General features: G+C 40.5%; 1 protein-coding gene across 1 annotated transcript in view; it reads left to right on the top strand.

The window, feature by feature from the left end:
• The window catches only part of LOC128685988 (uncharacterized), an 89,292-nt gene that overhangs the window by 55,124 nt on the left and 18,857 nt on the right, over window positions 1–15,311 (top strand). Inside the window, exon 4 of the mRNA XM_070083112.1 lies at window positions 13,247–13,378. Coding sequence (XP_069939213.1) covers window positions 13,247–13,378 — 132 coding nt within the window. The remainder of the gene's footprint in view (window positions 1–13,246; window positions 13,379–15,311) is intronic.

The raw sequence follows: 15,311 nt of genomic DNA, 5'->3' as shown, positions 1-15,311 counted from the left end.
TTCTTGTTTCACCTTGATGATGTTGATGTTCTTGTTTCACCTTGATGATGGTGATGTTCTTGTTTCACCTTGATGATGGTGATGTTCTTGTTCCACCTTGATGATGGTGATTATTCTTGTTTCACCTTGATGATGGTGATGTTCTTGTTTCACCTTGATGATGGTGATGTTCTCGTTTCACCTTGATGATGGATGATTGATGATTGATGTTCTTGTTTCACCTTGATGATGGTGATGTTCTTTTTTCACCTTGATGATGGTGATGTTCTTGTTTCACCTTGATGATGGTGATGGTTCTTGTTTCACCTTGATGATGGTGATGGTTCTTGTTTCACCTTGATGATGGTGATGTTCTTGTTTCACCTTGATGATGGTGATGGTTCTTGTTTCACCTTGATGATGGTGATGGTTCTTGTTTCACCTTGATGATGGTGATGGTTCTTGTTCCACCTTGATGATGGTGATGATGTTTTTGTTTCACCTTGATGATGGTGATGTTATTGTTTCACCTTGATGATGGTGATGGTTCTTGTTTCACCTTGATGATGGTGATGTTCTTGTTTCACCTTGATGATGGTGATGTTCTTGTTTCACCTTGATGATGGTGATGGTTCTTGTTTCACCTTGATGATGGTGATGTTCTTGATTTGATGTTCACCTTGATGATGGTGATGTTCTTGTTTCACCTTGATGATGGTGATGATGTTCTTGTTTCACCTTGATGATGGTGATGTTCTTGTTTCACCTTGATTGGTGATGTTCTTGATGATGGTGATGGTTCACCTTGATGATGGTGATGTTCTTGTTCTTGTTTCACCTTGATGATGGTGATGGTTCTTGATGATTGATGGTTCACCTTGATGATGGATGATTGATGATTGATGTTCTTGTTTCACTTTGATGATGGTGATGTTCTTGTTTCACCTTGATGATGGTGATGGTTCTTGTTTCAACTTGATGATGGTGATGGTTTTTATTTCACCTTGATGATGGTGATGGTTCTTGTTTCACCTTGATGATGGTGATGGTTCTTGTTTCACCTTGATGATGGTGATGTTCTTGTTTCACCTTGATGATGGTGATGGTTCTTGTTTCACCTTGATGATGGTGATGTTCTTGTTTCACCTTGATGATGGTGATGGTTCTTGTTTCACCTTGATGATGGTGATGTTCTTGTTCTTGTTTCACCTTGATGATGGTGATGGTTCTTGTTTCACCTTGATGATGGTGATGTTCTTGTTTCACCTTGATGATGGTGATGTTCTTGTTTCACCTTGATGATGGTGATGTTCTTGTTTCACCTTGATGATGGTGATGGTTCTTGTTTCACCTTGATGATGGTGATGTTCTTGTTTCACCTTGATGATGGTGATGTTCTTGTTTCACCTTGATGATGGTGATGATCTTGTTTCACCTTGATGATGGTGATGGTTCTTGTTTCACCTTGATGATGGTGATGGTTCTTGTTTCACCTTGATGATGGTGATGGTTCTTGTTTCACCTTGATGATGGTGATGGTTCTTGTTTCACCTTGATGATGGTGATGGTTCTTGTTTCACCTTGATGATGGTGATGTTCTTGTTTCACCTTGATGATGGTGATGGTTCTTGTTTCACCTTGATGATGGTGATGGTTCTTGTTTCACCTTGATGATGGTGATGGTTCTTGTTTCACCTTGATGATGGTGATGTTCTTGTTCCACCTTGATGATGGTGATGGTTCTTGTTTCACCTTGATGATGATGTGATGTTCTTGTTTCACCTTGAGGATGGTGATGTTCTTGTTTCACCTTGATGATGGTGATGGTTCTTGTTTCACCTTGATGATGGTGATGGTTCTTGTTTCACCTTGATGATGGTGATGTTCTTGTTTCACCTTGATGATGGTGATGTTATTGTTCTTGATGATGGTGATGTTCTTGTTTCACCTTGATGATGGTGATGGTTCTTGTTTCACCTTGATGATGGTGATGGTTCTTGTTTCACCTTGATGATGGTGATGGTTCTTGTTTCACCTTGATGATGGTGATGTTCTTGTTTCACCTTGATGATGGTGATGGTTCTTGTTTCACCTTGATGATGGTGATGGTTCTTGTTTCACCTTGATGATGGTGATGTTCTTGTTTCACCTTGATGATGGATGACCTTGATGATGGTGATGGTTCTTGTTTCACCTTGATGATGGTGATGTTCTTGTTTCACCTTGATGATGGTGATGTTCTTGTTTCACCTTGATGATGGTGATGATGGTTCTTGTTTCACCTTGATGATGGTGATGGTTCTTGTTCCACCTTGATGATGGTGATGGTTCTTGTTTCACCTTGATGATGGTGATGGTTCTTGTTTCACCTTGATGATGGTGATGTTCTTGTTTCACCTTGATGATGGTGATGGTTCTTGTTTCACCTTGATGATGGTGATGGTTCTTGTTTCACCTTGATGATGGTGATGGTTCTTGTTTCACCTTGATGATGGTGATGGTTCTTGTTTCACCTTGATGATGGTGATGGTTCTTGTTCTTGTTGGTGATGTTCTTGTTTCACCTTGATGATGGTGATGATGATTCTTGTTTCACCTTGATGATGGTGATGGTTCTTGTTTCACCTTGATGATGGTGATGATGATGGTTCTTGTTTCACCTTCATGATAGTGATGTTCTTGTTTCACCTTGATGATGGTGATGTTCTTGTTTCACCTTGATGATGGTGATGTTCTTGTTTCACCTTGATGATGGTGATGTTCTTGTTTCACCTTGATGATGGTGATGTTCTTGTTTCACATTGATGATGGTGATGTTCTTGTTTCACCTTGATGATGGTGATGGTTCTTTTTTCACATTGATGATGATGGTTTCACCTTGATGATGGTGATGTTCTTGTTTCACCTTGATGATGCTGGTGGTTCTTGTTTCACCTTGATGATGGTGATGGTTCTTGTTTCACCTTGATGATGGTGATGGTTCTTGTTTCACCTTGATGATGGTGATGTTCTTGTTTCACCTTGATGATGGTGATGGTTCTTGTTTCACCTTGATGATGGTGATGGTTCTTGTTTCACCTTGATGATGGTGATGGTTCTTGTTTCACCTTGATGATGGTGATGGTTCTTGTTTCACCTTGATGATGGTGATGGTTCTTGTTTCACCTTGATGATGGTGATGGTTCTTGTTTCACCTTGATGATGGTGATGGTTCTTGTTTCACCTTGATGATGGTGATGGTTCTTGATGATGGTGATGTTCTTGTTTCACCTTGATGATGGTGATGATGGTTCTTGTTTCACCTTGATGATGGTGATGGTTCTTGTTTCACCTTGATGATGGTGATGTTCTTGTTTCACCTTGATGATGGTGATGTTCTTGTTTCACCTTGATGATGGTGATGTTCTTGTTTCACCTTGATGATGGTGATGTTCTTGTTTCACCTTGATGATGGTGATGTTCTTGTTTCACCTTGATGATGGTGATGTTCTTGTTTCACCTTGATGATGGTGATGTTCTTGTTTCACCTTGATGATGGTGATGTTCTTGTTTCACCTTGATGATGGTGATGGTTCTTGTTTCACCTTGATGATGGTGATGGTTCTTGTTTCACCTTGATGATGGTGATGTTCTTGTTTCACCTTGATGATGGTGATGGTTCTTGTTTCACCTTGATGATGGTGATGACCTGATGGTGATGGTTTCACCTTGATGATGGTTATGTTCTTGTTTCACCTTGATGATGGTGATGTTCTTGTTTCACCTTGATGATGGTGATGGTTCTTGTTTCACCTTGATGATGGTGATGGTTCTTGTTTCACCTTGATGATGGTGATGTTCTTGTTTCACCTTGATGATGGTGATGGTTCTTGTTTCACCTTGATGATGGTGATGGTTCTTGTTTCACCTTGATGATGATGATGGTTCTTGTTTCACCTTGATGATGGTGATGTTCTTGTTTCACCTTGATGATGATGATGGTTCTTGTTTCACCTTGATGATGGTGATGTTCTTGTTTCACCTTGATGATGGTGATGTTCTTGTTTCACCTTGATGATGGTGATGGTTCTTGTTTCACATTGATGATGGTGATGGTTCTTGTTTCTTGTTTCACCTTGATGATGGTGATGGTTCTTGTTTCACCTTGATGATGGTGATGTTCTTGTTTCACCTTGATGATGGTGATGGTTCTTGTTTCACCTTGATGATGGTGATGGTTCTTGTTTCACCTTGATGATGGTGATGTTCTTGTTTCACCTTGATGATGGTGATGGTTCTTGTTTCACCTTGATGATGGTGATATTTCTTGTTTCACCTTGATGATGGTGATGTTCTTGTTTCACCTTGATGATGGTGATGTTCTTGTTTCACCTTGATGATAGTGATCTTGTTTCACCTTGATGATGTTGATGTTCTTGTTTCACCTTGATGATGGTGATGTTCTTGTTTCACCTTGATGATGGTGATGGTTCTTGTTTCACCTTGATGATGGTGATGTTCTTGTTTCACCTTGATGATGGTGATGTTCTTGTTTCACCTTGATGATGGTGATGTTCTTGTTTCACCTTGATGATGGTGATGGTTCTTGTTTCACCTTGATGATGGTGATGGTTCTTGTTTCACCTTGATGATGGTGATGTTCTTGTTTCACCTTGATGATGGTGATGTTCTTGTTTCACCTTGATGATGGTGATGGTCCTGGTTCAACATTTAGAAGGAGGTTGTTCTTGTTTCACCTTGATGATGGTGATGTTCTTGTTTCACCTTGATGATGGTGATGTTCTTGTTTCACCTTGATGATGGTGATGTTCTTGTTTCACCTTGATGATGGTGATGTTCTTGTTTCTTGATTGATGATGTGATGTTCTTGTTTCACCTTGATGATGGTGATGTTCTTGTTTCACCTTGATGATGGTGATGTTCTTGTTTCACCTTGATGATGGTGATGGTTCTTGTTTCACCTTGATGATGGTGATGTTCTTGTTTCACCTTGATGATGGTGATGTTCTTGTTTCACCTTGATGATGGTGATGGTTCTTGTTTCACCTTGATGATGGTGATGGTTCTTGTTTCACCTTGATGATGGTGATGTTCTTGTTTCACCTTGATGATGGTGATGTTCTTGTTTCACCTTGATGATGGTGATGTTCTTGTTTCACCTTGATGATGGTGATGTTCTTGTTTCACCTTGATGATGGTGATGGTTCTTGTTTCACCTTGATGATGGTGATGGTTCTTGTTTCACCTTGATGATGGTGATGGTTGATGATGGTGATGGTTCTTGTTTCACCTTGATGATGGTGATGTTCTTGTTTCACCTTGATGATGGTGATGTTCTTGTTTCACCTTGATGATGGTGATGTTCTTGTTTCACCTTGATGATGGTGATGGTTCTTGTTTCACCTTGATGATGGTGATGGTTCTTGTTTCACCTTGATGATGGTGATGTTCTTGTTTCACCTTGATGATGGTGATGGTTCTTGTTTCACCTTGATGATGGTGATGTTCTTGTTTCACCTTGATGATGGTGATGGTTCTTGTTTCACCTTGATGATGGTGATGGTTCTTGTTTCACCTTGATGATGGTGATGGTTCTTGTTTCACCTTGATGATGGTGATGTTCTTGTTTCACCTTGATGATGGTGATGTTCTTGTTTCACCTTGATGATGGTGATGTTCTTGTTTCACCTTGATGATGGTGATGTTCTTGTTTCACCTTGATGATGGTGATGTTCTTGTTTCACCTTGATGATGGTGATGTTCTTGTTTCACCTTGATGATGGTGATGGTTCTTGTTTCACCTTGATGATGGTGATGTTCTTGTTTCACCTTGATGATGGTGATGTTCTTGTTTCACCTTGATGATGGTGATGGTTCTTGTTTCACCTTGATGATGGTGATGTTCTTGTTCTTGATTTGATGGTTCTTGTTTCACCTTGATGATGGTGATGGTTCTTGTTTCACCTTGATGATGGTGATGGTTCTTGTTTCACCTTGATGATGGTGATGGTTCTTGTTTCACCTTGATGATGGTGATGTTCTTGTTTCACCTTGATGATGGTGATGGTTCTTGTTTCACCTTGATGATGGTGATGTTCTTGTTTCACCTTGATGATGGTGATGGTTCTTGTTTCACCTTGATGATGGTGATGTTCTTGTTTCACCTTGATGATGGTGATGGTTCTTGTTTCACCTTGATGATGGTGATGGTTCTTGTTTCACCTTGATGATGGTGATGTTCTTGTTTCACCTTGATGATGGTGATGGTTCTTGTTTCACCTTGATGATGGTGATGGTTCTTGTTTCACCTTGATGATGGTGATGGTTCTTGTTTCACCTTGATGATGGTGATGTTCTTGTTTCACCTTGATGATGGTGATGGTTCTTGTTTCACCTTGATGATGGTGATGTTCTTGTTTCACCTTGATGATGGTGATGATGATTCTTGTTTCACCTTGATGATGGTGATGTTCTTGTTTCACCTTGTTTCATTGATGATGGTGATGTTCTTGTTTCACCTTGATGATGGTGATGTTCTTGTTTCACCTTGATGATGGTGATGTTCTTGTTTCACCTTGATGATAGTGATGGTTCTTGTTCCACCTTGATGATGGTGATGGTTCTTGTTCCACCTTGATGATGGTGATGGTTCTTGTTTCACCTTGATGATGGTGATGTTCTTGTTTCACCTTGATGATGGTGATGGTTCTTGTTTCACCTTGATGATGGTGATGTTCTTGTTTCACCTTGATGATGGTGATGGTTCTTGTTTCACCTTGATGATGGTGATGTTCTTGTTTCACCTTGATGATGGTGATGGTTCTTGTTTCACCTTGATGATGGTGATGTTCTTGTTTCACCTTGATGATGGTGATGTTCTTGTTTCACCTTGATGATGGTGATGTTCTTGTTTCACCTTGATGATGGTGATGGTTCTTGTTTCACCTTGATGATGGTGATGTTCTTGTTTCACCTTGATGATGGTGATGGTTCTTGTTTCACCTTGATGATGGTGATGATGATTCTTGTTTCACCTTGATGATGGTGATGGTTTCACCTTGATGATGGTGATGTTCTTGTTTCACCTTGATGATGGTGATGTTCTTGTTTCACCTTGATTCTTGTTTCACCTTGATGATGGTGATGGTTCTTGTTTCACCTTGATGATGGTGATGTTCTTGTTTCACCTTGATGATGGTGATGGTTCTTGTTTCACCTTGATGATGGTGATGGTTCTTGTTTCACCTTGATGATGGTGATGGTTCTTGTTTCACCTTGATGATGGTGATGGTTCTTGTTTCACCTTGATGATGGTGATGTTCTTGTTTCACCTTGATGATGGTGATGGTTCTTGTTTCACCTTGATGATGGTGATGGTTCTTGTTTCACCTTGATGATGGTGATGGTTCTTGTTTCACCTTGATGATGGTGATGGTTCTTGACCTTGATGATGGTGATGTTCTTGTTTCACCTTGATGATGGTGATGGTTCTTGTTTCACCTTGATGATGGTGATGTTCTTGTTTCACCTTGATGATGGTGATGGTTCTTGTTTCACCTTGATGATGGTGATGGTTCTTGTTTCACCTTGATGATGGTGATGGTTCTTGTTTCACCTTGATGATGGTGATGGTTCTTGTTTCACCTTGATGATGGTGATGGTTCTTGTTTCACCTTGATGATGGTGATGTTCTTGTTCCACCTTGATGATGGTGATGATGATTCTTGTTTCACCTTGATGATGGTGATGGTTCTTGTTTCACCTTGATGATGGTGATGGTTCTTGTTTCACCTTGATGATGGTGATGGTTCTTGTTTCACCTTGATGATGGTGATGGTTCTTGTTTCACCTTGATGATGGTGATGATGATTCTTGTTTCACCTTGATAATGGTGATGGTTCTTTTTTCACCTTGATGATGGTGATGGTTCTTGTTTCACCTTGATGATGGTGATGGTTCTTGTTTCACCTTGATGATGGTGATGGTTCTTGTTTCACCTTGATGATGGTGATGGTTCTTGTTTCACCTTGATGATGGTGATGGTTCTTGTTTCACCTTGATGATGGTGATGATGGTGATGGTTCTTGTTTCATTGATGATGGTGATGGTTCTTGTTTCACCTTGATGATGGTGATGGTTCTTGTTTCACCTTGATGATGGTGATGGTTCTTGTTTCACCTTGATGATGGTGATGGTTCTTGTTTCACCTTGATGATGGTGATGGTTCTTGTTTCACCTTGATGATGGTGATGGTTCTTGTTTAACCTTGATTGGTGATGTTCTTGTTTCACCTTGATGATGGTGATGGTTCTTGTTTCCCCTTGATTGGTCTTGTTTCACCTTGATGATGGTGATGGTTCTTGTTTCACCTTGATGATGGTGATTGATGATTGATGGTTCTTGTTTCACCTCGATGATGGTGATGGTTCTTGTTTCACCTGATGATGGTGATGGTTCTTGTTTCACCTTGATGATGGTGATGGTTCTTGTTTCACCTTGATGATGGTGATGGTTCTTGTTTCACCTTGATGATGGTGATGGTTCTTGTTTCACCTTGATGATGGTGATGGTTCTTGTTTCACCTTGATGATGGTGATGGTTCTTGTTTCACCTTGATGATGGTGATGATGATTCTTGTTTCACCTTGATGATGGTGATGGTTCTTGTTTCACCTTGATGATGGTGATGGTTCTTGTTTCACCTTGATGATGGTGATGGTTCTTGTTTCACCTTGATGATGGTGATGGTTCTTGTTTCACCTTGATGATGGTGATGGTTCTTGTTTCACCTTGATGATGGTGATGTTCTTGTTCCACCTTGATGATGGTGATGGTTCTTGTTTCACCTTGATGATGGTGATGGTTCTTGTTTCACCTTGATGATGGTGATGTTCTTGTTTCACCTTGATGATGGTGATGGTTCTTGTTTCACCTTGATGATGGTGATGGTTCTTGGTTCTTGTTTCACCTTGATGATGGTGATGGTTCTTGTTTGATGGTTCTTGTTTCACCTTGATGATGGTGATGGTTCTTGTTTCACCTTGATGATGGTGATGGTTCTTGTTTCACCTTGATGATGGTGATGATGATTCTTGTTTCACCTTGATGATGGTGATGGTTCTTGTTTCACCTTGATGATGGTGATGGTTCTTGTTTCACCTTGATGATGGTGATGTTCTTGTTTCACCTTGATGATGGTGATGTTCTTGTTTCACCTTGATGATGGTGATGTTCTTGTTTCACCTTGATGATGGTGATGGTTCTTGTTTCACCTTGATGATGGTGATGGTTCTTGTTTCACCTTGATGATGGTGATGGTTCTTGTTTCACCTTGATGATGGTGATGGTTCTTGTTTCACCTTGATGATGGTGATGGTTCTTGTTTCACCTTGATGATGGTGATGGTTCTTGTTTCACCTTGATGATGGTGATGGTTCTTGTTTCACCTTGATGATGGTGATGGTTCTTGTTTCACCTTGATGATGGTGATGGTTCTTGTTTCACCTTGATGATGGTGATGGTTCTTGTTTCACCTTGATGATGGTGATGGTTCTTGTTTCACCTTGATGATGGTGATGGTTCTTGTTTCACCTTGATGATGGTGATGGTTCTTGTTTCACCTTGATGATGGTGATGGTTCTTGTTTCACCTTGATGATGGTGATGGTTCTTGTTTCACCTTGATGATGGTGATGGTTCTTGTTTCACCTTGATGATGGTGATGGTTCTTGTTTCACCTTGATGATGGTGATGGTTCTTGTTTCACCTTGATGATGGTGATGGTTCTTGTTTCACCTTGATGATGGTGATGGTTCTTGTTTCACCTTGATGATAGTGATGGTTCTTGTTTCACCTTGATGATGGTGATGGTTCTTGTTTCACCTTGATGATAGTGATGGTTCTTGTTTCACCTTGATGATAGTGATGGTTCTTGTTTCACCTTGATGATGGTGATGGTTCTTGCTTTACCTTGATGATAGTGATGGTTCTTGTTTCACCTTGATGATAGTGATGGTTCTTGTTTCGCCTTGATGATAGTGGTGGTTCTTGTTTCGCCTTGATGATAGTAATGGTTCTTGTTTCACCTTGATGATGGTGATGGTTCTTGTTTCACCTTGATGATGGTGATGGTTCTTGTTTCACCTTGATGATGGTGATGGTTCTTGTTTCACCTTGATGATGGTGATGGTTCTTGTTTCACCTTGATGATGGTGATGGTTCTTGTTTCACCTTGATGATAGTGATGGTTCTTGTTTCACCTTGATGATGGTGATGGTTCTTGTTTCACCTTGATGATAGTGATGGTTCTTGTTTCACCTTGATGATAGTGATGGTTCTTGTTTCACCTTGATGATAGTGATGGTTCTTGTTTCACCTTGATGATAGTGATGGTTCGTGTTTCACCTTGATGATTGTGATGGTTCTTCTTTCACCTTGATGATAATGATGGTTCTTGTTTCACCTTGATGATTGTGATGGTTCGTGTTTCACCTTGATGATAGTGATGGTTCTTGTTTCACCTTGATGATGGTGATGGTTCTTGTTTCACCTTGATGATAGTGATGGTTCTTGTTTCACCTTGATGATAGTGATGGTTCTTGTTTCACCTTGATGATAGTGATGGTTCTTGTTTCACCTTGATGATAGTGATGGTTCTTGTTTCACCTTGATGATAGTGATGGTTCTTGTTTCACCTTGATGATAGTGATGGTTCTTGTTTCACCTTGATGATGGTGATGGTTCTTGTTTCACCTTGATGATAGTGATGGTTCTTGTTTCACCTTGATGATGGTGATGGTTCTTGTTTCACCTTGATGATAGTGATGGTTCTTGTTTCACCTTGATGATAGTGATGGTTCTTGTTTCACCTTGATGATAGTGATGGTTCTTGTTTCACCTTGATGATAGTGATGGTTCTTGTTTCACCTTGATGATGGTGATGGTTCTTGTTTCACCTTGATGATAGTGATGGTTCTTGTTTCACCTTGATGATGGTGATGGTTCTTGTTTCACCTTGATGATAGTGATGGTTCTTGTTTCACCTTGATGATGGTGATGGTTCTTGTTTCACCTTGATGATAGTGATGGTTCTTGTTTCACCTTGATGATAGTGATGGTTCTTGTTTCACCTTGATGATAGTGATGGTTCTTGTTTCGGCTTGATGATAGTGGTGGTTCGTTTCACCTTGTTTCACCTTGATGATAGTGATGGTTCTTGTTTCACCTTGATGATTGATGGTTCTTGTTTCACCTTGATGATAGTGATGGTTCTTGTTTCACCTTGATGATAGTGATGGTTCACCTTGATGTGGTGATGATTCTTGTTTCACCTTGATGATAGTGATGGTTCGTGTTTCACCTTGATGATAGTGATGGTTCGTGTTTCACCTTGATGATAGTGATGGTTCTTGTTTCACCTTGATGATGGTGATGGTTCGTGTTTCACCTTGATGATAGTGATGGTTCTTGTTTCACCTTGATGATAGTGATGGTTCGTGTTTCACCTTGATGATAGTGATGGTTCGTGTTTCACCTTGATGATAGTGATGGTTCGTGTTTCACCTTGATGATGGTGATTGTTCTTGTTTCACCTTGATGATGGTGATGGTTCTTGTTTCACGGAAATGGAACTATCATCCTTGTCCTTGCATCAGACTTGATTGCCTTCCATTCCCAGGTGTTGCATTGCGTCCTATGGATTTAGAGCTTTGTAATGTTCATCTGATCGTTAAGCGATATATATTGGTTTAGCGTGTTGTGAATGATGTTTATTATAGTTATAATAACAAACATCTATCACTGATGATTACTGACATCATCTCCTTAAACATTGTTTTTTTATTATGTTGAATATTTTTAACATTGAGTGAACTAGGTGAGTAGAAATGCGCAGCGCGTCTGTCTCACCTCGATAGACAGAAGGTCAAGCCTCCAGTACGTCTTGCACTGAATGAACCACACGGATTTAGCGCTTAACATGAATAATAATAATAATAATAATAATAATAATAATAATAATAATAATAATAATAATAATAATAATAATGTAACATTAAATTGTTCTAGGGGATAGTGGTTGGTGCTGTCTTACCCTAACTACTTGCGTGACTACTGGTGGGCATGATTTCGCAAAATGCAAGGTGGAGTCTTCGACCCCTCACACTCGCTAAGAGATCAGCACAAAGCGCTTTGTTGTCGACTGGGGAGGATGACGAATGATTGCTCTGGCTCCATTAACATAGCCTCACGCGCAAATAATTTCTCGTACAATGTGATTTTTTTTTAAACTTGCATTTTCGTAGCACTGACATATGTTTGTAGCCTATGTCCGTTATGGACTTCTCTTTTAACTACATTGTTGATCATAACCTCAGAGAGGGAGGGAGGGTTGTCACTATGAACTTCATTCAGAGTATTCATTAATCACTGCTATACTTTAACTAACACATATGCATTATATCACTGTGGACTTAGTTTCTGTATTTTGTTATACTTGGATATTGTTAGAGAGAGAGAGAGAGAGAGAGAGAGAGAGGTGTCAACACTAGGTGGTGTGGGAGCTTACTGTCTTCTGCTTCTGAGACACAACTGACGCGGATTAGTTTAGGACTTTACGTGAATATTAGCAGAGGCTAACAGAGGATAGCAGAGACTAGCAGAGGCTAGCAGGGGTTAGGAGACTTTAGAAAAGGCTAGCAGAGACTAGCAGAGGCTAGCAGAGACTAGCAGAGGCTAGCAGAGACTAGCAGAGGCTAGCAGAGACTAGCAGAGGCTAGCAGAAACTATCAGAGGCTAGCAGAAGCAGTCATAGGCTAGCAAAAGCTAGCAGAAGCAAGTATGTCTCAAATGTTTCACCCTCAACGTAATAATATCAAGTTGTATCATTGCCTAATGAGTCCAGAAAAATTAACTATGTCTATTTAAAGAAGGAAATGAAGCTGATATTGATATGCGTTGTTTATATTTTATTATCACGCTGCTTAATCATCCCCACAGCAGCAGCAGCAGCAGCAGCAGCAGCGAGAGCAGCAGCAGCAGCAGTAGTAGTAGGAGCAGCAGCAGCAGTAGTGGGAGCTGCAGCAACATCAGTAGGAGCAGTAGCAGCAGCAGCAGCAGCAGCAGCAGCAGCAGCAGCAGCAGCAGCAGCAGCAGCAGCAGCAGCAGCAGCAGCAGCAGCAGCAGCAGCAGCAGCAGCAGCAGCAGCAGCAGTAGTAGTAATTGCAGTAAGAATGTCAACAATGGTTATTATACTGTAATATCATCCCCACAGCAGCAGCTGCAGCAGCAGCAGAATAAGCAGAACCAGCAGAGGAGTGTGGAGGGGGAAAGGCGGAGGGGAGAACTACCTCGCCAGGACGCTGTAGCTGAGGAAGTTGATGCTAGGGAGACTGATCCTCTCAAGGTACTGTGTACTGTGTGTTGTATATTGTGTCTTGTGTACTGTGTACTTTGTCTTGTTTACTGTGTACTGTGTCTTGTGTACTGTGTACTGTGTCTTGTGTACGGCGTACTGTGTCTTGTGTACGGCGTACTGTGTCTTGTGTACTGTGTACTGTGTCTTGTGTACTGTGTACTGTGTCTTGTGTACGGTGTACTGTGTCTTGTGTACGGTGTACTGTGTCTTGTGTACGGTGTACTGTGTCTTGTGTACAGTGTACTGTGTCTTGTGTACGGTGTACTGTGTCTTGTGTACTGTTTACGGTGTACTGTGTCTTGTGTACGGTGTACTGTGTCTTGTGTACTGTTTACGGTGTACTGTGTCTTGTGTACTGTGTACTGTGTCTTGTGTACGGTGTACTCTGTCTTGTGTACGGTGTACTGTGTCTTGTGTACGGTGTACTGTGTCTTGTGTACTGTTTACGGTGTACTGTGTCTTGTGTACGGTGTACTGTGTCTTGTGTACTGTTTACGGTGTACTGTGTCTGACGTACTCCGTGGATGCTGTAATTCGTTCTACACATGCTACCTATGTGTTCTCCCTCCTACATCAGGCATGTTGTATCCAGTATCTAGTTATGTATCATGTAATGCCTGATGGCTACCTCTCTCCACTTCCTTACCCGTGTCATTCCTACAATGATTATCGGCTAATGTATCTTTTTGTACATCACTGTGCCAGCGGTATCAGCAGTTTTGATATCTATGTATTTTTCTGTATATCTTCCTGGGTACCTGCTGGGACCTCGGGGATATTTTGTGGATATTTTTTTCATATTTAGTAGTAATTTTTTTGAAGTAATGCTGGATGTTTGAATCTAATGAAGGAGTTGTGTTTTGTTATTTTCGGTATCACTGGAGACCATCCTCTGGCGTCTTTTTTCTTTTCTGTTGAATGTAAGTTATTTATGTGACCAGTATATGGTTTTCACACACACACACACACACACACACACACACACATACTGAACTATGTTAAATACTCATGCACAAACAAATTAGTTTGGTAACAGCGTTATAGATGTACTGACACTGTTCAGGAGGATATATACACTGAGAGGTGTATGTCTCTCATTGTACATACACTGAGAGGTGTATGTCTCTCATTGTACATACACTGAGAGGTGTATGTCTCTCATTGTACATACACTGAGAGGTGTATGTCTCTCATTGTACATACACTGAGAGGTATATGTCTCTCATTGTACATACACTGAGAGGTGTATGTCTCTCATTATACATACACTGAGAGGTGTATATCTCTCATTATACATACACTGAGAGGTGTATATCTCTCATTATACATACACTGAGAGGTGTATATCTCTCATTATACATACACTGAGAGGTGTATGTCTCTCATTGTACATACACTGAGAGGTGTATATCTCTCATTATACATACACTGAGAGGTGCATGTCTCTCATTATACATACACTGAGAGGTATATGTCTCTCATTGTACATACGATGAAAATTTACTCTGATCCCTCTGTTAGAGATTAAAATATTCTTGAATGGTGGTGAACAGGTGACATGCAGCCTTAATGGCCCTCGTGCAGTTGTTAGGTTTGAAAGATAATTAAGCAACGAAGCAGCTGTCCAGTTATGACCTCATTTTCACAATATAGTGGGACTCAGTGGTCACATCTCTGTGGTGCTGAGGTCAGAACTGTGACCTCCCCACACGTACGAAGGTGGTCGGTTACGTGACAGTGCCTTCTGATGGCTTAGATAGGATAAGCCCAGTAAGGAAAGATTGATTATTTGGTTAATGTGGTTTAAAGCCTATCGAATATACGAAGATCATTAATGCTTCATGTCACCTGTCAACATTAGACAAGAATACTCTAATCCCTAAATTAGGGATTAAATTAAACTCTCAGTATATATACGCTG

The sequence above is a fragment of the Cherax quadricarinatus genome, chromosome 9 (genome assembly GCF_038502225.1).
Source record: "Cherax quadricarinatus isolate ZL_2023a chromosome 9, ASM3850222v1, whole genome shotgun sequence".
In the NCBI taxonomy this organism is placed as follows: domain Eukaryota; kingdom Metazoa; phylum Arthropoda; class Malacostraca; order Decapoda; family Parastacidae; genus Cherax; species Cherax quadricarinatus.
The sequence above is the reverse complement of the archived record's forward strand: the minus strand, read 5'-3'. Positions and strand labels throughout refer to the sequence as shown.